Source organism: Hippoglossus stenolepis, chromosome 14 (genome assembly GCF_022539355.2).
Source record: "Hippoglossus stenolepis isolate QCI-W04-F060 chromosome 14, HSTE1.2, whole genome shotgun sequence".
Lineage (NCBI taxonomy): Eukaryota > Metazoa > Chordata > Actinopteri > Pleuronectiformes > Pleuronectidae > Hippoglossus > Hippoglossus stenolepis.
Window position 1 is genome coordinate 12,929,593 of NC_061496.1, and position 27,572 is coordinate 12,957,164.

General features: G+C 38.2%; 4 protein-coding genes across 4 annotated transcripts; 3 read left to right on the top strand and 1 right to left on the bottom strand.

Moving 5' to 3' along the window:
* On the bottom strand, nt 1–4,677 carry uox (urate oxidase). Its single transcript, XM_035177154.2, has 8 exons — nt 4,613–4,677; nt 4,014–4,226; nt 2,343–2,459; nt 1,995–2,073; nt 1,004–1,190; nt 679–802; nt 348–431; nt 1–263 (listed from the first exon to the last, which is right to left on the bottom strand). Exons 1-8 carry the CDS (start codon nt 4,625–4,627, stop codon nt 189–191), a joined length of 894 nt encoding a protein of 297 aa, XP_035033045.1. The 5' UTR covers nt 4,628–4,677; the 3' UTR covers nt 1–188.
* Nucleotides 4,678–6,811: 2,134 nt separating this feature from the next.
* On the top strand, nt 6,812–11,482 carry dnase2b (deoxyribonuclease II beta). The gene is given in 10 exon segments (XM_047342980.1): nt 6,812–6,978; nt 7,214–7,388; nt 8,140–8,218; nt 8,794–8,955; nt 10,234–10,278; nt 10,281–10,430; nt 11,155–11,293; nt 11,295–11,347; nt 11,350–11,430; nt 11,433–11,482. Coding segments are annotated over 10 exon segments (1,044 nt in total). The 5' UTR covers nt 6,812–6,868.
* Nucleotides 11,483–12,855: 1,373 nt separating this feature from the next.
* Nucleotides 12,856–22,840, top strand: LOC124854702 (deoxyribonuclease-2-alpha-like). The gene is given in 9 exon segments (XM_047342974.1): nt 12,856–12,994; nt 18,047–18,144; nt 18,242–18,404; nt 18,475–18,556; nt 18,655–18,813; nt 18,895–19,086; nt 19,638–19,979; nt 20,928–21,158; nt 21,909–22,840. Coding segments are annotated over 9 exon segments (1,620 nt in total). The 5' UTR covers nt 12,856–12,976; the 3' UTR covers nt 22,244–22,840.
* Nucleotides 22,841–23,618: 778 nt separating this feature from the next.
* Nucleotides 23,619–26,892, top strand: LOC124854704 (deoxyribonuclease-2-alpha-like). Its single transcript, XM_047342979.1, has 7 exons — nt 23,619–23,754; nt 24,665–24,762; nt 24,860–25,022; nt 25,091–25,175; nt 25,274–25,432; nt 25,514–25,705; nt 26,257–26,892. Exons 1-7 carry the CDS (start codon nt 23,737–23,739, stop codon nt 26,649–26,651), a joined length of 1,110 nt encoding a protein of 369 aa, XP_047198935.1. The 5' UTR covers nt 23,619–23,736; the 3' UTR covers nt 26,652–26,892.
* Nucleotides 26,893–27,572: the final 680 nt, after the last annotated feature.

Below are 27,572 nucleotides of genomic sequence, written 5' to 3' on the forward strand. Positions count from 1 at the left end.
TTTACTGGCCATGGTTTTCTTTTATTTACTCTCATATTCACATCACACGTTCAAAGGCTTTACTCACGTTAGGGAAATGTTGAGTTGTAATTCTGACACAAGTATTTGAACGGGCCTTCATGATGCCACACTATTGTAAATCTAACATTTTGATGACCGCAGCAGCGTTTTCCTGATGATTGGCGCCTTCACAGCTTTGCTCGCTCTTTCCTGCGAACTGTCCCTGTGATGCTTCCTGACGGGTTATCCAGGGGAAGAAGTACCTGTTGGGGGGGGTAAAGAATACGATATTATCCAATAACTTCATGACCAAACAACTCGAAAGATTCGCTGTCTTCAAAACTTACTTCGTCTTTGTTGGACAGACCCATTTTGGTCATGTCGATGGTGAAGTAATGCTGGTTGGGCATGACGATCTCTATTTCATCCACCTGAAAGACACAATACTTCACTCTACAGTTTTCTGAATGAGCTTGTATTGAACTTAAAACTTTTGTGCTAATGTTTGTCTGAACTAAGTGAGAGTAGGGAAAGACAGATTCTGTGCAGATCTGTAATTCTTTTCTCTTCTTCGAAAGTAAATGTTAGTTTTTATGTTTGGAATATTTGTCATGTACATATTGACTCTGACAGACTTTCACTCTGGCTTCTCTAAAATAGCTGTAAATGTGGACGTACCTCAGGAATTCTGTCCAGGACCAGAACCTGTGTCTCATAAAGGGTCTTCTGCACGGACGGTGAGAACTCTCCATGATCGTAGGGTCCAGCGAACCTTTCAATAATTGTCTCCCTCACACACTTCCTACAAGAGAAGTGACGTGATGATCATTCGATGTAGAAAGTATGTTATTACACTTTCAGGGTTTTTGATACATGTGATATTTTGATTTGAAGCATCCGATATTTCCTTCTGTGCGGTGTTTCTTCTCTCTGTCATGGATACCAACAGCTAAGACATTTAGTGGGTGTTGGGTTCTCCTTCTCAACTCAACCAGATACTTACCATGCAGCGTCAAAGTTGACATCCTGAACCTTGTTGTAGCGCCACCTAGAGTAGACAGAGGTGCAGAAACACCTGTCTTTGGTCTCTTTCAGAGTAGTGAAGCGATCCTTGAAGAAACCCTCGAAGCCAGACTGGGTGGTTTTCAGCACCGTCATGTTCTTCACCCCGCTGTGAACCACTGGGACGCCTGTGTGGGGGCACAGAGCCAGTGAGTATGAATCAGAAACACAAACTGACCAACCTCCAGAAGGTTGCAGCTGTGTACCCCTGAGCAGTAGCAGACTGAGCAGGTAGAGGTGTGTCCCTCTGCTGGGTGGGCGTAGTTATGTGTCTCAGTACCGGGACCACATGTCCAAATATGCACGTATAGGTAATCTAACGTCAGACTAGAGCGTTTACCTCTGAAAGTAAGAAAAACATCATCTGTCCCCTTGAAGCTTTTTGACAGTGTCACATGAAAGATGTGTGACAGTCAGCAGGACTTCATACATGACAATATGGAGGTCAGCAGAACAATGTAAACTGCAGCTTTACTGTCACATAGCACTGAGAAGCTATTAGATTAGATCCTAAGTGATTTGGATATATTTTGATAGTAAGAAAATAGAAATGCAACCAAATAGATGGAACTTGAAGTAACAATTGTTTAAATATGTAAAAGAAATGCACATAATTTCCGAATTGTTTTTTTAATTTGTAAAATAAATGTTTTCTTAAGGGGAAACATAAACACAGACACCAATATGTCTGTGAAAGTCTCACATCAGCTGATGTTCATCAGGTAACAAGTAGTGACGACCTTGATGCTTCGTATGAGTCCTGCTCAAAGTTTGCCTGAACTGCACCTGCCTCATGTACAAGTGAATTTTCTAAAGACGCAGCTGAGCCTGGAGTTATTTATAGAACTGAGGAAGTAAGAAGTGGTAATTTTAAATATCTTCTATTCAAATACTTTTTGTGGGTGTGTGTGTGTGTGTGAGTGTGTGTTTACCATTGAGATTCTGTTCAACATCGCAGAAGCGACAAGCCTCTGGGCAGAGGATAAATGCATGAGCGTGTTCTACTCCATTCTGAGAGGGAGAAAAGAATCTGCGTCTTAGTTTGATGATGAATATTTCAACAGTCTCAGCTGACGATTGTGGTCAAAGCTGTGCCCTTAAGAACACCCAGCAGTGATGTCACTGCTCCACAACCACTGCAGCAAGACGGGAAGTTGCTTGTCTGGAGTTTCTGGAATGACAGCATTCTCAGGAATACTTAAGTTTGCCTTTAAATTGTTTGACTAAATGGCGCTTTACACAATCTGCCAAAGTGTTGATGACTGAATCCTGGCTTTTACCTTCTCTAACCTCCTCCACGGAGCCTCCTCCATGTAAACTTTGGCCCGCAGCACATGGTTGAAAGAGGTCAGGAAATGGTTACAGATGTCCAGGGAGAACTGCTCGATGGTCTTCACCTGAACAGATGCACATATCATATAAAAAGAAGAGTGAGGGGCTGCAGATTAAAAACGTCTCAGTGTTAGGAGGAAGAAGTGGAAAGTTGAATTCCTAATTGGACAAAGTATTCATTAACAGGGTTTTTTTTTTCCTCGATGTTAACGGACCATTGTGTCCTTGAGCTGTGGGTGAACAATTGTCACTTGTAAAGTAGTGAACACCGTTATAAACATGTAACGACCACGTCTACCACTCTGTCTTGTCCAGAAAACTAAAACTGAAACTGATGGGCTATTTTTTATTACCCTCATTTCAACTTGTATAAGCGGTGATGGGGTTGTGTCATTGAATGTAACATCTCTGCACTTTCATTCAACTTTTCAACAAGTCTAATTTACTCAGTTTATTGTAAATTTACTTTTAAAATATATCAGGAAGTAGATGTAGGCGAGAATAACTGTTTGTTCAACATAACTGTCTGAGGGAGAGTGAGCTCTGTTCTCTGAGGATCTGTGAAACAAAGGTTTAATCCTCAATGTTTGTTTTTATTTAATTTTGTAAACTAATCAATTCCATTTTTTTAATGTATAATAATGCACCTTTCTAACAACTATTAATAATATCACAAAATTTGCCCTTTTCACTTCCATAATTCAGCTGTGGCTTCTTATAACATATTAAATATTGTATGGCTTTATTTCAATTATCGCTAACAAACATAATCCTGCTCAGATTTGTTTCATATTTTCATATTGAGATATTTCTTCTGTATGTTTTTTAATTTTGGAAATCAGGAGTTTATCATTTTATATCAAGATTAAAGTTGATCTTATGAAATAGTGAGTTAATTATCAATACAATACAGTTCACTGTTCTGATGTGGATCACTCACAGAGACGTGTGTTACGGGTCCTGGTTGCTCTTCATAATTTATCTATCGATGGAAATAATCTCTCTCTATATTCCCCCCCCCCCTTCTCTTTCTCTCCTCTCTCTTCTTTTCCACCCACCTCTCCTCTCTCCCCCACATTGAGTCTGGTTCTGTTGGAGGTTTCTCTTTCCATAGTGGCCAAGTGATTGCTCGTTGTGGGAGCTGTTGGGTTTCTTTATATTATTAAGACGTCTCAATCTTACTATGTAGATGATGAACATTGTGATTTGGAGCTATACAACTAAAATTGAATTGAACATAGCAATTTGTAGGAAAATAAGAGGGATAAAAGATAAGATAAGAGATAAGAAATAACTTTATTGATCCCACACCGGTGAACTTTACTTGTTACAGCAGCAGACTTGTCAGAATGAGATAGACAAGAGAATTGAAATAAAAAAGGCATAGAATAAAACTTGCATAAAAAAATAGAGAATATGAATATGTACATAATATACATCTTTCACTACAGAAATGTATAGAAATGTACTTGAGTAAAGTGCAGTGTCACAGGGAGATTTCAAGAGCATGTAAAACTGTATGTAGCATGTAACTGTGCATTAGTATAAAGAGATATTGAGATCGACTTATCAATATTGTGACAAGCTGTAGTGCACCAACTCATTTTTGGGCGACCTACCCCCTTGATCTTGGCCAGGGCGTGGACGGTGTTCTTGATGGTGTCGGTGGGGATGATGTCTGAGTTGTCTCCCACCAGATAATCCTTGCGTGTTTTGAGTGTGATCTCCACATCGGCTTTCAGCTCGATGATGGAGTGGTGGCTCCCCTCTCTCCTGATGACCAGCACCTTCACTGCATTCTTGCCGTAGCCTGTTCGCACGAACTCCGCGTTCTGCAAACAAGGGGTAGTTTATCACACTTTTCAGACATGCTGCAGTTCAGGGGGATGTAAACAGTTATTATCTGATATTTCAAACTGTTGTTTCACGTAAATTGCTGTATACACACACACACACACACACACACACACACACACACACACACACACACACACACACACATATATTCTACAATATTTACTGCAATCTTACTGTATTTTTTGAGTTCACTCCGCCTAAACATGATTATTTAGGGTTTGACCTCATGGTCACTGACCCCAAAGATGAGACAAACTCCAGTGCTGAGTCAGTGAAAGTAGCCTCTGATCACCTAAAGATCATATTGACCACGATCTGTCATTAAAGAAAAACAATATGTCTGTGTCAAACATTACGTTACCTGCTCTGCTGCCATGGTGTCTGCAGTTCCGTCACCTGGCGTTTGTCTGCTCACTGAGGAGGTTTTTGTAGAGAGGGTGGTGCAGCATTTGCACTCACGCTATTGGATGTTGTGTTGGGTGGAAAGTAACCCGTTCTACCAGTTCTACCAGTTCCATAATTAAAGATACACTTCTACATATGCAAATCAACTTTTCATGTTGCTTTTTTTTTTTCGTGCACATGCAGGATCACAGAGAAAACACTTTTTTTCCACTCTGTGTTTCCATGTAGTTCCAGTTAGTCTGATTAAATGGCTGACACACCCAGAACAGAAACGCACCAATGTACAACTCCAAATTCATAAAAAAAGAAATCTGTAACCACAGTTCTAACAATGCCTTTAAAAGCCCTGATGAGTATTAATCAAAGAATCGAATAAATTTTGAATGTTGATGAACATCTGCTGATAATGATGATGTAAGGTATGTAACGTCACCTCATTTGAACTGTTTATTGTATAAAAACAATATTCCCCCATGACAAAAGACCAGTGGAAGAAAGTATTTACTTGTATATAAGTATTTACAATTTTGAGATACTACATTTGCTGAGATGCTACTGTAAGGGAAATGTAACATTTTGACCACGATATGATCATGTTAATTTCCCCTTTGATTGATCATGATTGAACCTCATACAATGTAACCTTGATCATGCTGTATCCTGTACAACTGAATGAATCTTGGCCTGATTGCTTTAAATAAGGCATTGTTGTTTTCATGTCATCAGAAGATCCTGACCTTTGACTTTGTAACAACCCCAACCAGAGTGGGAGGGATGAGCCAAATGTATAAAGACAAAGAACTGTTTCCCATCGGGGTGCATATTACAAACTAACCTTTGTCGTATGCACCATGCTCTGAGCATTAAAGTGTGACAATACTGTAAGAGAATTGTGTCTCGTTCCTCGTTGTTAAAGTGGGATTGCAGAAATTGCCACGACACTACTTAATACTAATACTACAATATAAATGTAGTAATCAGATTACTACATTTATTTTACAGTTTTGATTATTCTTCAGATTAAGCTTTTGCAAAAAGCATTGGATAAACTGATGAAATACAAAATATAGTTTAAGATTAAACCAGTGGGTCCCTGCAGTTTGGGCTCGTGAACCCTCACACAGCAGCAGTTTTCACATTTCAGATTGCACCCTCTTGAGTTAGAGGGGGTATGATCATCCCCAACTGGGTCCCCTGGGCGAGGGTGTCTGATGTGAGACCCCAAACACCCCGGGTTCGATGTGTCCAGGTTGCACCTTGAGGTGTGTCGGGAACCACCAAAGAGCAATTTCCCCTTTTCACAACTGTTCAAGGCCCAAAGAGGTCAAATATTAACTATGTTAAAGAATTTAATAGAAATTGGGTTTGCAGAACTTTGATTCTTCTTGTTTTCTTTCCCATCAGTCCTTTCATGATCCCTCAAATTTATGTTGAGGTTTTTCACAGGGGCCAAATTCGAATGCACAAATAACTGGACCGTACAACATAACGTAGTGTAAAGTAGTGAAGTAGTGAAGTAGTGAAGCTACTCCTCTCTTCCACAGTGAAATGGTCACACATCGACATTCTAATATTGTCATACATAATAATAGATCAGTCACATGGGGCCATTTAACTGCATACGTCTACTTTAAACTTTCTTTTACTGATGCAGGGTTTTGAATGCAGAATTTTTCCTTCTAATGACATTTAGGAAGTGACCACATGACCTGATTGTTGTTTACTTTGTGGATTGGTAACTACACAACTGGAGTTTGAGCTCGGTTTGATCTCAGTTTCACCTCAATCTTTGTCACTGACAATGTAAAAATAGGACGATGTGTCAGATGTTTGTTTTCTTCAGCTCAGTGATCAGCAGTTTCATCGTTCATAATAAAAAGTGACTGTGTTTGTATCGAGCAGGTGTCAGCAAGCAGCACTTTTAAAACAAATAGAGACTTAAAAATATAGAAAACCTTTCCTTTGCTTAAGTAAAGCTACAGTATAAAGACTCACGAAGAGCCTGTCGAAGAACATCCAAATACTTTAATTTAATTTTGCTCCTGTAAACCCCCCTCGTCTCTCTGGTGTTCTCCTTTCACGTGACACACATCTTATGACTTCCTCTTTTGCATATGCAGGCAGATGTGTTGGATCCACTTTCAAAGTAATTCAAACACGAAGCTGACGCACTGACAAAAGCCTTCAGATCCGTCTTGTTTGTTCATTCAGGATGACCCCTCACTTCAGTTTGTGCTGCCAGGCTCTTATCTTGTTTCTTTGTTACGCAGATTGTGGCGCTGAGATTTCCTGTAGAAATGAAGCTGGGCAGCCTGTTGATTGGTGAGTTGATATTTTACGTGGAAATGTAACAACAAGAGTGAAGCTTTAATGGCAGGATAGTCGTGCTCCTTCAGTTACAGCAAATGAAATGTCTTCTGTCTTTTTGCAGAGAAATGATATTGTTGATACTATGTTTTGATATATTGAGCCATTAAACTGATATAATCTGTTTTGTAATTTGTTAAATATTCCCAATATGTTCTCTATAGTATATTTCCCGCTTCATCCTCTGCAGGTTTATCATCTACAAGCTGCCCAGGTATAAGATCGGTGAGGTGGGCAGTGGCGTGGACTACATGTACCTGGACTCTTCACTCAAGAGCTGGCAGATGAGTAAATTCATGATTAACGTCAGTCAAGGAGCCGTCGCGAACACACTCAACCAGCTTTACATGGGTGAGGCCTACAAGGTGAGATCACTGTTCTTCAGGTGGGCTTCATACACTGATCCCAGCGTGTCGGATGATAGAGAACTTCTGTTCTGTGTTGGTGCCAGTTTGCTGAGTCGGCACTTCTGTATCCTATGGGGAACTGAACAGAAGCTTTCCATTAACAAGCTTCCCCAGCAACATAAATAATACTGTCCCTCCTCATGCCATTTGTATTATATAATGCACATTTACACGTGCTTACATACGATGATATTCCTACGCGCAGCATTCTTACATTATTTTTATTTTACCATTAATAAGGAAAAAGGAAAGAAAATGTACAAACATAAATCAACTCATATTGAAAACCAAAGTAAATACCTGGCATCAATCATCCATATCCAAACTAACCAGCAGCTGCCTTTAGCCATAAATCTACTGGACTGATATGAGAGTTTGATGCTCTCATCAAACTTTCAGCAAGACAGCAAATACGTTTATTTCCCAAAATGGCAAACTAGTCCTTTAAAAATATTTAAACATACTTTATTAAATAGCTTTCATACCTGTGTATATGTTAATAATGTTATTTCATTTTATTTGATTTGACTTACATTTTTTATTTTAAGCTTATTATTATTATGAATCTTATTTTAAATATGATTCTTATTATTATTATTATAGACCTAATGAAAAACAGCAGCAGTTAGAAGTAATAAAATGTATGAAATGTTAAAGAAAAAAGTGTAACTTTCCATATACTGTACGTATGAACCACATTTCTTCACAGTCTAACAACTCAGCCTACGCACTCTACAATGATGCTCCACCATTGATGGATTACATCCAAGACTATGGACACACTAAAGGTGCAGTGGATAATCAAATAATTCAACTGTTCACTAGTTTTGAGGATTTAGCTTTTACTTCACTGAGCTGAATTTTACATGTTGGGTGTATGAAAATGCTGATAACACTTGGTGGGTCATAATTTAATATCACAATAATATCACAACATGTCAAATAAAGTGGGTGAATTACCACAGAATACACAGCACAGTGTAATTGGTCATACCATATGGTGTCTTTAGACCTACTGTAACTGTAGATCTGCATCCTGTGTTAGTGCATTCTGATTCTTTTGATAGAAATATAAAAAATCACAAAATGAGGGCACATGAGGGTTTACAAAGTGGTGCATTCAGGGACCTGTGTATTTTTCCATGCCTTTCGGCCTTTCACTGCAATGATTTTGCAGAAAAGCACAGATCGATAATTTAGTATTAGGGGGAGGAAATGGTCAAAGAGCATCTGTGTGACAACTTCTGTTGACTCTGCGCTGACTTCGATTGAAGTTTTTGTGTGTGCGTGCTGGTTTTCATGTATGTGCGACTTTGTTGTCTGTGCTTTTGTGCATTAAGGGTTGTTTGTATGCATTCTGCAGGGGGCCTGCTCTTTGACCGCTCTCAAGGTTTCTGGCTGTCGCACACCGTTCCCCATTTCCCCTCGTTCCCGGAGAGAGGCTACCTTTACCCCTCCTCCGGCAAAGTCAACGGCCAGACTGCTCTGTGCGTGACCTACCGCTATGAACAGTTTCTCCATGTAGGTGAGTGAACGCTGATGAAGCAACAGGGCCGGACTTACTCCTGCTCTGCACACATCACAGACTTCAGCTTACAAAATTCTCTGTTTGCTCAAAAAACAAGAAAATGTTTGCACTGTGATCGGGCCTTGTGTAAGGCTGCCAGTAGCTTCCACACATGCAGACATTCATGTGTAAACACACCGCAGGAGTATTTGTACAAAGATGTTTTTGCAGTCTGAGTCAAATCAATTATCATGATCCAGTCTGCAGCTTACACAAGTTTGATATGAAAAATATAAACCTCCAGCACTTCAGACAGTGAGGTCGAACACACCCTGTGTCCAGCAGGTAAAACTCTAAACATTAGAGCAGGGGTCTTCAACGTTTTTCAGGCCAAGGACCCCCAAACTGATGGAGAGATGGAGCAGGGACCCCCTACTATATATATGTGTGCATTGCTGACTGAAAGATAACGTCTTCTGCCTCCATTTATCCGTCCGCTACAATATGTTGGATTCATGTTAATGTGTATTTAAAGACATTTAAATTTGTGAGAAAAAAATTTGTTGAAATTTTATTTTTTTATTTAAAAATATAAAAAATTCTCCAATTAACCAAAAATTCCGCGACCCCCCCTGCAGTACCTCCGCGTACCCCCTGTTGAGGACATCTGCATTAGAGCACCTCCTCTATGGTCGAACAATTTTACACATGATTGCTTTGTTCTTTGTCCAAAGTTTTGGATTATGTAAAAAGAATCATCATGCATTCATTGAATAAAGACATACTACATAAAGAGTTGTTTAATGTAGCTGTGGTCTCTCAGAGGAACATCTATGTTCAGAGACAGTCCACACATAGTCAGATGTAGTGTATCTAGTGTTCATTCAAGCATCTTGATACTGTCAACAAAGCAGAAATGAAACCGCACAGCATAGTCACGTCCACCAAGGAAGTTGTTTTTGTATGTGTTTGTTAGATAGTCAGCAGGTTTACACAAACAATGCTAAATCTTTCAATTTCTCAGAGAATAATTCATGGATCTTGATGAAAAAAAACTTTATTTAAATTGTAAATTGATGCAGATCAAATCTAAAATCTAAATCTAGTGAATTTAAATGTGACTGTTGGGCCTGGTGCTCTTCTGAGTGATCTTCTACTGTCTTACTACTTATTTTCTGGCTGTTAGAGTTATTGTTATTTTTATAGCAGTCTATAGTGTAACCACTCTGTAGCTTTTTACTTCAGTAATCATAATCTGCCCTTCCTCTCTTCTGTGTGATGCATTCTCCTCTCTAGCAAAGCAGCTGGTCTACCTTTACCCACGTTTCTATAACTGCTCTGTACGGCTGCGTTCTCGGCCGACCTGCCTCAGTTGGCCCAGTTATGTGATGGCTCCAAACCACCGCTGACCTCCGATAAGAGAGTGCAGCAGCTCGTCTCAGTACAGGGGGAAAGGTTTTTCAGTTTTGTCAAATCCGAACGCTTCATAGATGGTTGAGTATTCCTCATGCACTGTGACACATTTACCTTTTTATCCCTTGTAGACATTTAGTTGCTCCATGATAAAAAATGTCTTTTTTTTAAAGACAATGGAATTACACAAACGAACCACGTTGTCACCTGAATATTTACTTCACAAAAACAATCTAAACTTCAGTTTTAAACTCTGCTAAAGCATCTATCCACTGTGTTGTGTGCACATTTCACATGCCACATTCACTCTTATCAGATGTACACACTAACGTCTCAGAACAGAGAAGTGTATGAACTCACCCCACCCAAGTTCTTCAGAAGTGCCCTCGGATCCTGATGTATTTGGCTTGTGATCTACTATGTAAACTTTTTCATATTATTGTAGACAGTTGTGTGAACTTCATTTTCCATCTTGGATTGTTTCATTTGATTTGTAGTGGCCCTGAAAGGCAAAACTAAATATTTTTGGTAAATTTTTGCCGTTGCTCATATTTATCACCACACTCATTACAACATAATCGCTCTTAGAATAACTTAGCTTTTTGTTTCATACACTACATTCCAATTATAAATGATTTCATACGCTTATCATACATCTTTATATTTTGAGAAATCTCCAAAATAAGAAAAAAATTGTTTAAAACACCAACTTTTATAGCATTATAACCGGTTTACTTTGGTATATATTTATAATTATATCTACATTTATAATCCTAACTAACCCTTTCACTGCTGTTCACTCAGATATCTACACAGGCTGGGTGGCGCAGGTCCTGGATGCCGACCTGCTGGTGGAGTCGTGGCAGAGACAAGGTCACGATCTGCCCTCCAACTGCTCCCTGCCCAAACACGTCATGAACATCAAGAGGGTTCATCTCCCGGATCGCTCCGTTCAAGTCCTACCACGACCACTCCAAGTGGTGTGTGTCGCAGGGTTATACGACAGCGTGACCTGCCTGGGGACATGAACGGGAGATGACCCAGCTGAAGCGCGGCGGGGGCTGATCTGCTCCCTCAACCCCTGATTTACAGGGCTTTCAGACAGGCGGTGGACTGGTACATTGGCTGTTGACTGAGAGAGACGACAGAACGATGTGGACTCTATGAGTCTGACACTCAGAGGTTTAAATAGGTTTTGAATCTGTGCAGGTGTAGGCATCCCTTTCAAGGTCCAGTGTGTGGGTTTAAGGTGGATCTGTCAGCAGTGTCTAATAACCTAAATCTAAGAGTTGTTGTGTTTTAGTTGCCTTCGTAATTTGTTCTTTTTCATTACATAGGCAGCAGGTTGTTTTCCACAGTGTCCGCCATGTTGCACCACCGTGTTCCTACAGAAGCCCAGAGCGGACAAATCAAATACTGGCTCTAAAGAGGTCCTTTCACGTTTTCACTTTACTTTCAGGCCACCGTAGATTCTCCTCTCCACACACCGGGAAAGGTGAGGTGAGGGGTATCTGTTGGAATGCATTATGCTCTTCCACCACTAGATATCACTATACCCCACAACCTTTTAAAAAGCTACAAGAAATGTTTTACACATTAGCTTCTTTAAGAGCTTGTACTCTAAGTGAATCTTAGCCAAGTACATTCATGTAGTTAACATATCACAGTTAAACATCACTGTTGTATTTTGTTGTGATTCTTTCTTTGATAAAGCAAAAAATAATATTTGTTTGTGTGTCAATTTGTTTTTATTGAAGAACTTGCATCACAACTCTTACATGTGTTTAATTGAAAATCAGAAACTTCATTTTTTTCACTTTTTATGTTAGCGAGGAACTACCGAAAGGAAAAACATCTCATTTTGATTATATTCAATCTTTAAAAGTTCAAAATCAAAGGTTAGGTATCAGGATAAATTCAGATATAAGTGTATTTCAGAATCTATGATGTCTGAATCCAGACTAACCAAGCTGACCATATTCATTTTCAGTTCGATGCCTGAAACAAAGATAACTGCAACTTGAATCACATTATAATACAAACTACCCACCAGCTTTTAATTGTTATACTTCCTCTTTAACACTACTTTACTATCTGTAAGTCAAAATGCATCAGATTTGAAGTAATGGACTTTAGTATCACACTGAACCTTACACACCTCATGATTCGAACTGAGTGACTCGAATGAGCTTTATCTCATTCAGGCATCAATGTCAGATCATCTTATTTAAAACTTAAAGCAGGGGGCTGAGGAAAAACACACACGCACACACAGCTCTAGGTATCATCAGACTGTCATGATTAAACAATAAATATTTAAACACCTCACAGGGTTGGTGCTGCTGCAGCTTGAAAAACAAAAGACTTGTATAAGTATATATTTGTTTTATTGTTTTTAAAAGGCTAGGTTGAGATCTTTGTGTTTCTTTGGTGCAGCACCTCCCTCTTGTTAACATCACAATACACACTGCATCCTCCTGAGCCCATAGGGTATATTACCAAGTTTAGGCAGAAAATCAATGACTCATCTGCAGTGACGCTTGTGAATCAGGAACAAGTAAGGTCATTGAAGGTTTCTGTTTCATGTAACGAGGACATTTGATTAAAGCATCTTCACAAAGCAGACATGGAGATGATGAGATATGTAAGTAAAGTATTTATATGTTTTAAACTTGACTCAGGTGTTGGTTGAGGTTGTGAATGGTTTAATGTTGTGTCTCTTCTGTCTTACAGAGGCACTAAAAGACAAACTGAAATTCACACATTCATACTTGAATACGGAACTGTAAAACTACTGTGTTCTGCAGTTTTTAAATAACTACAGAATGCGCTTGATATGTTTTAGATAATGGAGTAAACTGAGTTTATAGTTTGTTGCACTGTGTTGATTTTTACATAGAGATGTTGACTGTTATTTTGAATAATGTTAAAAACTAATGGAACTGGTTTAGTTGCACTATAGGTTGAACAGTCCAGGAAATGCAGAACTCTTGCAGCCCAATGATAAGACAAAATGCTTCAGAATGAAAATTAAATTTAAAAATATGAATATACATAAGTAAAATAAACAAAAATTCAACCAGAAAGAAGATGAAATAATAGAACAAAAAATGAAATTAGATAACAATTAAGATTTTTTTTAAAGTTATTAAATCAAATTAAATAGATCACCCCAACAATATACATTTTTACAAATATTGTTTTAAGAAGGGATTTAAAAGCAGTCCAAAGATCCAGGGTAGAAGAGTGGACCCTAAATCAAGATTTTATTTTTGAGGCATCTAATCTAATAATGGATTTTATTGTCAATAATTTAGGTTTAAATATAAAATATATAATAAGCTTTTGTGTTTGTCTACAGCTCTACACATGTTTTCTCCAGTAGTCATCAAAACACAAATTAAATTTAAATTTCTCAGTTGGACTGTGATGATCTGATGCATCTTTTACTGTAATTAGCATATAGGGCCAAAGTTACGATACAAAGATTCACTGATATAAAAAACCCTATATCACAGAGACAGCTAATTTATCTGACATTGTAACTTCCGGACTTTGTTTGACTGTTTCAGAAAACAGTGATAAGATTCCTCTTTAGCACTGGGATCTTTTTCAAGCCTGCGAATCAGGCGTGAGTTGCAGGAATGACGAATGAAACGAGGTCGACTGGTTGGTGGAAACTTGGTGTGGCAGTTTATATTTTCACCTATTCTCAGTATCAGCTGGACGCATGACAAAAATGCATTTCTCTCTGTGCCATTAGGTACATCTTATACAAGTTGCCCAACATGAACGACGGTGGTCTGTCATATCTGTACATGGATGAGAGCAGCAATGGTTGGAAACACAGCAGAGAGAATATCAACAGCAACTCTGGCACCCTGGGCCACACCCTGAAACCTCTTCTTGACTTCTACGACCAAAAGGTAACACGTGTCTCTCTGGCATGACAGCCTGCAGTCACAAGTCCTAACAGTGTCATTGTTTTTTTTAGACGGCAGGATTTGGATATCTGCTCTATAACGATCAGCCTCCGAAACCAAAAAAGCCAGCTCCTGCATCATTTGGACACAGTAAAGGTGGGAGCTGCAATCTTTCACTGTATTGCTTTCAAAGCCAAAAAACATCCAAATATAACAAAGCTGTGTTTCTGTTTCTTCTGTTCTACGACCTGAAGGAGTCGTAATGTTGGGCGAACGAACTGGAGTCTGGCTCTCACACAGCACACCGAAATTTCCAACATATCGCAGTAAAGACTTCTGGCCTCAAAGTGGAAACGCTAATGCTCAAACATTTATATGTGTCACTTACTCCTATGCTACATTCAAACAAATAGGTAGGTTAATGCCATTTGTTAATTTGCTAAAAAGGGGAGACAATCCCATTGAACAATAACATCTTGTATCTAAATTCTCAGGACTGCAGCTCAAATACATCCACGCTTATTCATACGACTCTAGAATAACCACAACCTTTCCAACTGAGCTGCGCTGTGTGGCACTGAGAACCTGCTACCCAAAGAGGACGCCCTGGTTTAGAATAATGACGCTGACGTCGGTGAAAGGACAGAGGTTCAGGAGCTTTGCAAAATACAGACGATTTGGGGATGGTGAGTGTTTGCAGTCTAAAAAGTTAAAATTAGGTTGATGATGAACTTGACAAATAGGAAACACTTGCTCTCACTAAGAAAACATGTGACCCTGTACACTGAAAAAAATAATTGCTACCAACTTTAAAAATTACTTTTTAAACTACATTTTTTCTGGAGACGGAAGTATCGATTCTCAGGGGATGCATCAGGGAGACCATCACCAAATCTGAGATGTCTTTTATCAATGGAGTATTATCATCTCCCCAAGTCACGGTGGCCACGTACTGTTGCGGACTAAGTGAAATAGAATAAAACTAAATTGACAAAATAGACTTGAACATAAAAAGTTTTTTCAATGTGAATTTAGTATTTGTATGAATATAACTTCCTTTTATTCGTTTGTTTTACCAATTGAAGTAATTTTTGAGTTGCTCCAAAAACTTTCTTTTTTCAGTGTATATATCCAAGTTGTGTTTTTTTATGTACTTGTGAAATGTTTTTCTAAAATGTTGTGCACTTCTCTTTTTCATGGTTTATGTGTTCCGCTTTGTTTTCACTACTTTCACAGATATTTACTCTGGCCTTATTGTAAACTCTGTGAAGAAGGATCTGTACGTCAAGAGCTGGGGAAAGATGCGTCGCCCCCTGCCTTCTAACTGCAGCATCCCTCACCATGTGTACAATGTGAAGAAGATACAACTTTCCAGCACGCTTTCCTGGACCGACACTGTCGATCACTCCAAGTGGAGCGTGACGCCTGACGGTGGCTGGACCTGCATCGCCGACATGAACAGGGAGATGAGTCAGAATGGCAGAGGTGGAGGAGCCATATGCGTCAATGATACTGTGATCGGTGAAGCTTTCTATTCACTGATTAAAGAGACAGAGCCATGTTAACCATGAACGTGCACGTGATCAGCAAAGATAGCTTTAAGGGCACAACCCTATGAAATTTACTTTTTTTTTAAAGTCAGGAAACTGAAGTGACTTATCCAGAAATTTGTTTTGTTGTACTGTATACATTTTTAGATGTTATACCCAAGTTTGTTTTAGTGTATGATCAACTCTGTCTTTTATTTTCTGTGTGGTTCATTTCTACAAATCAAAGACTGCATGGCTTTTATTTTAAATCATGTTTTAAGAAGTTTAAGAATAAATAATTTGTTTTAATAGCTTGCTTACCTTTATTTTAACATATATATCTTTATTGCCTATAATTTATATTTTCTAATCATTACATAAAGCTCAAGACATAAAAAAAACCTGTGATTAGACGGTGAAAAAATACACATTGTTTTAAATTTTCCCTTTTTCGGGGGACCTTTGGCTGCAAGGTTAGATAAACCTGAAGAAGAAATGTTTTCATATTTTTTAATGTATTTTATTTCTTTTAAACAATATTTATGTGTATTTCGTTTTGTTATGTTATATTTTGAATATGTCTGTTTTCAAATTTTATTTAAACTTCAAATCATTCAGACCAAATTTTTATTGAGACTTTTTTTGGTTGTACTTTATTTTTGAGTGTACCATGTGTTTTGCTTTTGTGCTTCATATAATCAGGAAATTTAAAAAATACAAGTTAAATAATCATTTTAATAAAAATTGAAATAATAGTTACACTGCATGGGTTGTATTCATTTTATTGAGATGTTTCCTGTTATTTTGTGTTGCACACAACCAGTTGATGATTGACGATTTTTAATCTTGTCGGAGAACGAAGTGGCTTCACAGAAATGCAGAGCTCTGAGTCTCTGTGATAATGTGGCCTCCTGTTTGCAACAACCTTCCTCTAAAGTCACAAGTAAAATACATGAAGCTGGAAACTTAAATGATATGCATGTATTTCAGAGGCATGCACATCCAGCACAGGGTTGGTGCTGCTGCCACTAGAAAAACAAAAGACTTGTATAAGTATATATTTGTTTTATTGTTTTTAAAATGCTAGATTGAGATCTTATTGCGTTTCCATGGTGCAGCACCTCCCTCTTGTTAACATCACAATACACACTGCATCCTCCTCCATCCATAGGGTATATTAACAGGTTTACACAAAAAATCAATGACTCATCTGCAGTGACGCTTGTGAATGAGGAACAAGTAAGCTCATTGAAGGTTTCTGTTTCATGTAACAGGGACATTTGATAAAAGCATCTTCACAAAGCAGACATGGAGATGATGAGATATGTAAGTAAAGTGTTTATATGTTTTAAACTTGACTCAGGTGTTGGTTGAGGTTGTGTATGGTTTAATGTTGTGTCTCTTCTGTCTTACAGAGGCACTAAAAGACAAACTGAAATTCACACATTCATACTTGAATACGGAACTGTAAAACTACTGTGTTCTGCAGTTTTTAAATAACTACAGAATGCGATTGATATGTTTTAGATAATGGAGTAAACTGAGTTTATAGTTTGTTGCACTGTGTTGATTTTTACAAAGAGATGTTGACTGTTATTTTGAATAATGTTAAAAAAGACTAATGGAACTGGTTTAGTTGCACTGTAGGTTGAACAGTCCAGGAAATGCAGAACTCTTGCAGCCCAATGATAAGACAAAATGCTTCAGAATGAAAATTAAATTTAAAAATATGAATATACATAAGTAAAATAAACAAAAATTCAACCAGAAAGAAGATGAAATAATAGAACAAAAAATGAAATTAGATAACAATTAAGATTTTTTTTAAAGTTATTAAATCAAATTAAATAGATCACCCCAACAATATACATTTTTACAAATATTGTTTTAAGAAGGGATTTAAAAGCAGTCCAAAGATCCAGGGTAGAAGAGTGGACCCTAAATCAAGATTTTATTTTTGAGGCATCTAATCTAATAATGGATTTTATTGTCAATAATTTAGGTTTAAATATAAAATATATAATAAGCTTTTGTGTTTGTCTACAGCTCTACACATGTTTTCTCCAGTAGTCATCAAAACACAAATTAAATTTAAATTTCTCAGTTGGACTGTGATGATCTGATGCATCTTTTACTGTAATTAAAGTTACGATGAAAATATTCACTGATATAAAAAACCCTATATCACAGAGACAGCTAATTTATCTGACATTGTAACTTCCGGACTTTGTTTGACTGTTTCAGAAAACAGTGATAAGATTCCTCTTTAGCACTGGGATCTTTTTTCAAGCCTGCGAATCAGACGTGAGTTGCAGGAATGACGATGGAAAAGAGGTCGACTGGTTGGTGGAAACTTCGAATTGTGGCAGTTTATATTTTCACCTATTCTCAGTATCAGCTGGACGCATGACAAAAATGCATTTCTCTCTGTGCCATTAGGTACATCTTATACAAGTTGCCCAAAATGAACAACGGTGGTCTGTCATATCTGTACATGGATGAGAGCAGCAGTGGTTGGAAACACAGCAGAGAGAATATCAACAGCAACTCTGGCACCCTGGCCCACACCCTGAAACCTCTTCTCGACTCATACGACAAAAAGGTAACACGTGTCTCTCTGGCATGACAGCCTGCAGTCACAAGTCCTAACAGTGTCATTGTTTTTTTTGTAGACGGCAGGATTTGGATATCTGCTCTATAACGATCAGCCTCCGGAAGATAATGCAGCTGCTGCATCATTTGGACACAGTAAAGGTGGGAGCTGCAATCTTTCACTGTATTGCTTTCAAAGCCAAAAAACATCCTAATATAACAAAGCTGTGTTTCTGTTTCTTCTGTTTTACGACCTGAAGGAGTCGTAATGTTGGACAGACGAACTGGAGTCTGGCTCTCACACAGCACACCACAATTTCCAATATATCTCAGTAAAGACTTCTGGCCTCAAAGTGGAAACGCTAATGCTCAAACATTTCTATGTGTCACTTACTCCTCTGTTACATTCAAACAAATAGGTAGGTTATTGCCATTTGTTAATTTGCTAAAAAGGGGAGACAATCCCATTGAACAATAACATCTTGTATATAAATTCTCAGGACTGCAGCTCCAATACATCCACGCTTATCCATACGACTCTGACATAACCACAACCTTTCCAACTGAGCTGAGCTGTGTGGCACTGAAAACCTGATACCCAACGACAACGCCCTGGACTAGAGAAGTAACGCTGACGTCGGTGAAAGGACAGAGGTTCACCAGCTTTGCAAAATACACACGATTTGGGGATGGTAAGTGTTTGCAGTCTAAAAAGTTCAAATTAGGTTGATGATGAACTTGACAAACAGGAAACACTTGCTCTCACTAAGAAAACGTGTGACCCTGTACACTGAAAAAAATAATTGCTACCAACTTTAAAAATTACTTTTTAAACTACATTTTTTCTGGAGACGGAAGTATCGATTCTCAGGGGATGCATCAGGGAGACCATCACCAAATCTGAGATGTCTTTTCTAAAAGGAGTATTATCATCTCCCCAAGTCACGGTGGCCACGTACTGTTGCGGACTAAGTGAAATAGAATAAAACTAAATTGACAAAATAGACTTAAACCATAAAAAGTTTTTTCAAAGTGAATTTAGCAAATGTATTAATATAACTTCCTTTTATTCATTTGTTTTACCAATTGAAGTAATTTTTGAGTTGATCCAAAAACTTTCTTTTTTCAGTGTATATATCCAAGTTGTGTTTTTTTATGTACTTGTGAAATGTTTTTCAAAAATGTTGTGCACTTCTCTTTTTCATGGTTTATGTGTTCCGCTTTGTTTTCACTACTTTCACAGATATTTACTCTGGCCTTATTGTAAACTCTGTGAAGAAGGATCTGTACGTCAAGAGCTGGGGAAGGATGTGTGGCCCCCTGCCTTCTAACTGCAGCATCCCTCACCATGTGTACAATGTGAAGAAGGTACAACTTCCCGGCACACTGCCCTTCACCGACACTGTCGATCACTCCAAGTGGAGCGTGGCGCCTGACGGTGGCTGGACCTGCATCGCTAACATGAACAGGGAGATGAGTCAGAATGGCAGAGGTGGAGGAGCCATATGCATCAATGATGCTGTGATCGGTGGCGCTTTCTATTCACTGATCAGGGAGAGAGAGCAATGTAACCGTAAACGTGCACGTGCTCAGCAAAGAGAGCTTTAATGGCACAACCCTATGAATTCTTTTTTTTTTTTAAGTCAGGAAACTGAAGTGACTTATCCAGAAATTTGTTTTGTTGTACTGTATACATTTTTAGAAGTTATACCCAAGTTTGTTTTAGTGTATGATCAACTCTGTCTTTTATTTTCTGTGTGGTTTATTTCTACAAATCAAAGACTGCATGGCTTTTATTTTACATCATGTTTTAAGAAGTTTAAGAAGAAATAATGTGTTTTAATAGCTTGATTACCTTTATTTTAACATACATATCTTTATTGCCTGTAATTTATATTTTCTAATCATTACATAAAGCTCAAGACATTAAAAAAAAACCTGTGATTAGTGGGTGAAAAAATACAAGTTGTTTTAAATTTTCCCTTTTTCGGGGGACCTTTGGCTGCAAGGTTAGATAAACCTGAAGAAGAAATGTTGTCATATTTTTTTCTTTTAAACAATATTTACGTGTATTTCGTTTTATTACGTTATATTTAGAATATGTCAGAGACAGTCCACACATAGTCAGATGTAGTGTATCTAGTGTTCATTCAAGCATCTTGACACTGTCAACATAGCAGAAATTAAACCGCACAGCATAGTCACGTCCACCAAGGAAGTTGTTTTTGTGCGTGTTTGTTAGATAGTCAGCAGGTTTACACAAAAACTGCTAAATCTTTCAATTTCTCAGAGAATAATTCATGGATCTTGATGAAAAAAAACTTTATTTAAATTGTAAATTGATGCAGATCAAATCTAAAATCTAAATCTAGTGAATTTAAATGTGACTGTTGGGCCTGGCGCTCTTCTGAGTGATCTTCTAGTGTCTTACTACTTATTTTCTGGCTGTTAGAGTTATTGTTATTTTTATAGCAGTCTATAGTGTAACCACTCTGTAGCTTTTTACTACAGTAATCATAATCTGCCCTTCCTCTCTTCTGTGTGATGCATTCCCCTCCCTCTCTAGCAAAGCAGCTGGTCTACCTTTACCCACGTTTCTATAACTGCTCTGTACCGGCTGCGTTCTCGGCCGACCTGCCTCAGTTGGCCCAGTTATGTGACGGCTCCAAACCACCGCTGACCTCCGATAAGAGAGTGCAGCAGCTCGTCTCAGTCCAGGGGGAAAAGTTTTTCAGTTTTGTCAAATCCGAACGCTTCGTAGATGGTTGAGTATTCCTCATGCACTGTGACACATTTACCTTTTTATCCCCTGTTGACATTTATTTGCTCCATGATAAAAAAAATATTTTTTTTAAAGACAATGGAATTACACAAACGAACCACATTGTCACTTCACAAAAACAATCTAAACTTCAGTTTTAAACTCTGCTAAAGCATCTATCCACTGTGTTGTGTGCACACTTCACATGCCACATTCACTCTTATCAGATGTACACACTAACGTCTCAGAACAGAGAAGTGTATGAACTCACCCCACTCAAGTTCTTCAGAAGTGCCCTCGGATCCTGATGTATTTGGCTTGTGATCTACTATGTAAACTTTATCATATTATTGTAGACAGTTGTGTGAACTTCATTTTCCATCTTGGATTGTTTCATTTGATTTGTAGTGAAAGGCAAAACTAAATATTTTTGGTACATTTTTGCCGTTGCTCATATTTATCACCACACTCATTACAACATAATCGCTCTTAGAATAACTTGATATTTTAGTGATGAAATTCCAGTTTTGTCCTAAAACTTAGCTTTTGGTTTCATACACTACATTCCAACTATAAATGATTTCATACGCTTATCATACATCTTTATATTTTGAGAAATCTCCAAAATAAGAAAAAAAAAATGTTTAAAACACCAACTTTTTATAGCATTATAACCGGGTTTACTTTGGTATATATTTATAATTATATCTACATTTATAATCCTAACTAACCCTTTCACTGCTGTTCACTCAGATATCTACACGGGCTGGGTGGCGCAGGTCCTGGATGCCGACCTGCTGGTGGAGTCGTGGCAGAGACAAGGTCACGATCTGCCCTCCAACTGCTCCCTGCCCAAACACGTCATGAACATCAAGAGGGTTCATCTCCCCGGATCGCTCCCGTTCAAGTCCTACCACGACCACTCCAAGTGGTGTGTGTCGCAGGGTTATGACGACGACGTGACCTGCCTGGGGGACATGAACAGGGAGATGACCCAGCTGAAGCGCGGCGGGGGGCTGATCTGCTCCCTCAACCCCCTGATTTACAGGGCTTTCAGACAGGCGGTGGACTGGTACATTGGCTGTTGACTGAGAGAGACGGACAGAACGATGTGGACTCTATGAGTCTGACACTCAGAGGTTTAAATAGGTTTTGAATCTGTGCAGGTGTAGGCATCCCTTTCAAGGTCCAGTGTGTGGGTTTAAGGTGGATCTGTCAGCAGTGTCTAATAACCTAAATCTAAGAGTTGTTGTGTTTTAGTTGCCTTAGTAATTTGTTCTTTGTCATTACATAGGCAGCAGGTTGTTTTCCACAGTGTCCGCCATGTTGCACCACCGTGTTCCTACAGAAGCCCAGAGCGGACAAATCAAATACTGGCTCTAAAGAGGTCCTTTCACGTTTTCACTTGACTTTCAGGCCATCGTAGATTCTCCTCTCCACACACCGGGAAAGGTGAGGTGAGGGGTATCTGTTGGAATGCATTATGCTCTTCCACCACTAGATATCACTATACCCCACAACCTTTTAAAAAGCTACAAGAAATGTTTTACACATTAGCTTCTTTAAGAGCTTGTACTCTAAGTGAATCTTAGCCAAGTACATTCATGTAGTTAACATATCACAGTTAAACATCACTATTGTATTTTGTTGTGATTCTTTCTTTGATAAAGCAAAAAATAATATTTGTTTGTGTGTCAATTTGTTTTTATTGAAGAACTTGCATCACAACTCTTACATGTGTTTTATTGAAAATCTGAAACTTTTTTTCACTTTTTATGTTAGCGAGGAACTACCGAAAGGAAATACATCTCATTTTGATTATATTCAATCTTTAAAAGTTCAAAATCAAAGGTTAGGTATCAGGATAAATTCAGATATAAGTGTATTTCAGAATCTATGATGTCTGAATCCGGACTAACCAAGCTGACCATATTCATTTTCAGTTCGATGCCTGAAACAAAGATAACTGCAACTTGAATCACATTATAATACAAACTACCCACCAGCTTTTAATTGTTATACTTCCTCTCTTAACACTACTTTACTATCTGTAAGTCAAAATGCATCAGATTTGAAGTAATGGACTTTAATATCACACTGAACCTTACACACCTCATGATTCGAACTGAGTGACTCGAATGAACTTTATCTCATTCAGGCATCAATGTCAGATCATCTTATTTAAAACTTAAAGCAGGGACGCTGAGGAAAAACACACACGCACACACAGCTCTAGGTATCGTCAGACTGTCATGATTAAACAATAAATATTTAAACACCTCACAGGGTTGGTGCTGCTGCAGCTTGAAAAACAAAAGACTTGTATAAGTATATATTTGTTTTATTGTTTTTCAAAGGCTAGATTGAGATCTTTGTGTTTCTTTGGTGCAGCACCTCCCTCTTGACAACATCACAATACACACTGCATCCTCCTGAGCCCATAGGGTATATTAACAAGTTTAGGCAAACAATCAATGACTCATCTGCAGTGACGCTTGTGAATCATGAACAAGTAAGGTCATTGAAGGTTTCTGTTTCATGTAACGAGGACATTTGATAAAAGCATCTTCACAAAGCAGACATGGAGATGATGAGATATGTAAGTAAAGTGTTTATATGTTTTAAACTTGACTCAGGTGTTGGTTGAGGTTGTGTCTCTTCTGTCTTACAGAGGCACTAAAAGACAAACTGAAATTTACACATTCATACTTGAATACTGAACTGTAAAACTACTGTGTTCTGCAGTTTTTAAATAACTACAGAATGCGATTGATATGTTTTAGATAATGGAGTAAACTGAGTTTATAGTTTGTTGCACTGTGTTGATTTTTACATAGAGATGTTGACTGTTATTTTGAATAATGTTAAAAAACTAATGGAACTGGTTTAGTTGCACTATAGGTTGAACAGTCCAGGAAATGCAGAACTCTTGCAGCCCAATGATAAGACTAAATGCTTCAGAATGAAAATGAAATTAAAAAATATGAATATACATAAGTAAATAAACAGAAATTCAACCAGAAAGAAGATGAAATAATAGAACAATAAATGAAATTAGATAACAATTAAGATTTTTTTCAAAGTTATTAAATCAAATTAAATAGATCACCCCAACAATATACATTTTTACAAATATTGTTTTAAGAAGGTATTTAAAAGCAGTCCAAAAATCCAGGGTAGAAGAGTGGACCCTAAATCAAGATTTTAGTTTCGAGGCATCTAATCTAATAATGGATTTTATTGTCAATAATTTAGGTTTAAATATAAAATATATAATAAGCTTTTGTTTTGTCTACAGCTCTACACATGTTTTCTCCAGTAGTCATCAAAACACAAATTAAATTTAAATTTCTCAGTTGGACTGTGATGATCTGATGCATCTTTTACTGTAATTAGCATATAGGGCCAAAGTTACGATACAAAGATTCACTGATATAAAAAACCCTATATCACAGAGACAGCTAATTTATCTGACATTGTAACTTCCGGACTTTGTTTGACTGTTTCAGAAAACAGTGATAAGATTCCTCTTTAGCACTGGGATCTTTTTTCAAGCCTGCGAATCAGACGTGAGTTGCAGGAATGACGATGGAAACGAGGTCGACTGGTTGGTGGAAACTTCGAATTGTGGCAGTTTATATTTTCACCTATTCTCAGTATCAGCTGGACGCATGACAAAAATGCATTTCTCTCTGTGCCATTAGGTACATCTTATACAAGTTGCCCAACATGAACGACGGTGGTCTGTCATATCTGTACATGGATGAGAGCAGCAATGGTTGGACACGCAGCAGAGAGAATATCAACAGCAGCTCTGGCACCCTGGCCCACACCCTGAAACCTCTTCTCGACTTCTACGACAGAGAGGTAACACGTGTCTCTCTGGCATGACAGCCTGCAGTCACAAGTCCTAACAGTGTCATTGTTTTTTTTAGACGGAAGGATTTGGATATCTGATCTATAACGATCAGCCTCCGAAACCAAAAAAGCCAGCTCCTGCATCATTTGGACACAGTAAAGGTGGAAGCTGCAATCTTTCACTGTATTGCTTTCAAAGCCCAAAAACATCCTAATATAACAAAGCTGTGTTTCTGTTTCTTCTGTTTTACAACCTGAAGGAGTCGTAATGTTGGACAGACAAACTGGAGTCTGGCTCTCACACAGCACACCAACATTTCCAACATATCGCAGTAAAGACTTCTGGCCTCGAAGAGGAAACGCTAATGCTCAAACATTTATATGTGTCACTTACTCCTATGCTACATTCAAACAAATAGGTAGGTTAATGCCATTTGTTAATTTGCTAAAAAGGGGAGACAATCCTATTGAACAATAACATCTTGTATCTAAATTCTCAGGACTGCAGCTCCAATACATCCACGCTTATTCATACGACTCTAGAATAACCACAACCTTTCCAACTGAGCTGCGCGGTGTGGCACTGAGAACCTGCTACCCAAAGAGGACGCCCTGGTTTAGAATAATAAAGCTGAGGTCGGTGAAAGGACAGAGGTTCAGCAGCTTTGCAAAATACAGACGATTTGGGGATGGTGAGTGTTTGCAGTCTAAAAAGTTAAAATTAGGTTGATGATGAACTTGACAAATAGGAAACACTTGCTCTCACTAAGAAAACGTGTGACCCTGTACACTGAAAAAAATAATTGCTACCAACTTTAAAAATTACTTTTTACATTACATTTTTTCTGGAGACAGAAGTATCGATTCTCAGGGGATGCATCAGGGAGACCATCACCAAATCTGAGATGTCTTTTCTAAAAGGAGTATTATCATCTCCCCAAGTCACGGTGGCCACGTACTGTTGCGGACTAAGTGAAATAGAATAAAACTAAATTGACAAAATAGACTTAAACCATAAAAAGTTTTTTCAAAGCGAATTTAGCAAATGTATTAATATAACTACCTTTTATTCGTTTGTTTTACCAATTGAAGTAATTTTTGAGTTGGTCCAAAAACTTTCTTTTTTCAGTGTATATATCCAAGTTGTGTTTTTTTATGTACTTGTGAAATGTTTTTCTAAAATGTTGTGCACTTCTCTTTTTCATGGTTTATGTGTTCCGCTTTGTTTTCACTACTTTCACAGATATTTACTCTGGCCTTATTGTAAACTCTGTGAAGAAGGATCTGTACGTCAAGAGCTGGGGAAAGATGCGTCGCCCCCTGCCTTCTAACTGCAGCATCCCTCACCATGTGTACAATGTGAAGAAGGTACAACTTCCCGGCACACAGCCCTTCACCAACACTGTCGATCACTCCAAGTGGAGCGTGACGGCTGACGGTGGCTGGACCTGCATCGCCGACATGAACAGGGAGATGAGTCAGATGCGCAGAGGTGGAGGAGCCATATGCATCAATGATACTGTGATCGGTGACGCTTTCTATTCACTGATTAAAAAGGATGAGCGATGTGACCGTAAACGTGCACGTGCTCCGCAAAGAGCTTTAAGGGCACAACCCTCTGAATTTTTTTTTTTTTAATGTCAGGAAACTGAAGTGACTTATCCAGATATTTGTTTGGTTGTACTGTATACATTTTTAGAAGTTATACCCAACTTTGTTTTAGTGTATGATCAACTCTGTCTTTTATTTTCTGTGTGGTTTATTTCTACAAATCAAAGACTGCATTGCTATTATTTTAAATCATGTTTTTAGAAGTTTAAGAAGAAATAATGTGTTTTAATAGCTTGATTACCTTTATTTTAACATATATATCTTTATTGCCTGTAATTTATATTTTCTAATCATTACATAAAGATTCAAGATTCAAGATTCAAGAGTTTATTGTCATATGCAATGATTACATAAAGCAGTCGCTTGCAATGGAATTCTTGGGTCACAGGCTCTCTTATAGCAATGCTCATAATATTAGTAAAATAAGATAAAATAGAATATCAAAATTAAAATAGAAAATAAAATATATATATCTAAATATATACATACACCTGAATAAAAAAAGAAAAACAAGAAAAAACAGTAGTGCAAGTGTGTGCAATAGTGCAAATGTGCAATAGTGCAAATATGATAAGGTGCAGATTAAGTGGAATTTGACAGATTGGAGGAGTTTAAAATTCTTATGGCCTGGGGGATGAAACTGTCTCTGAGCCTGGTGGTGCGGGCCCGGATGCTGCGGTACCGTCGGCCAGACGGCAGCAAGCATAACAGTTTATGGCTGGGTTGATAGGGGTCTTTAATGATCCGGTTGGCCTTCTTCCTACACTGCTGGGTGTAGAGGTCCTCCATGGATGGTAGCTCCGTCCTGGTGATGTGCTGGGCAGACTTCACCACCCTCTGCAAAGCCTTACGGTTCAGGGCAGTGCAGATGCCGTACCAGGCGGTGATGCAGCCAGTCAGGATACTCTCTATGGTGCACCTGTAGAAGTTGCAGAGAATCCTGGCATC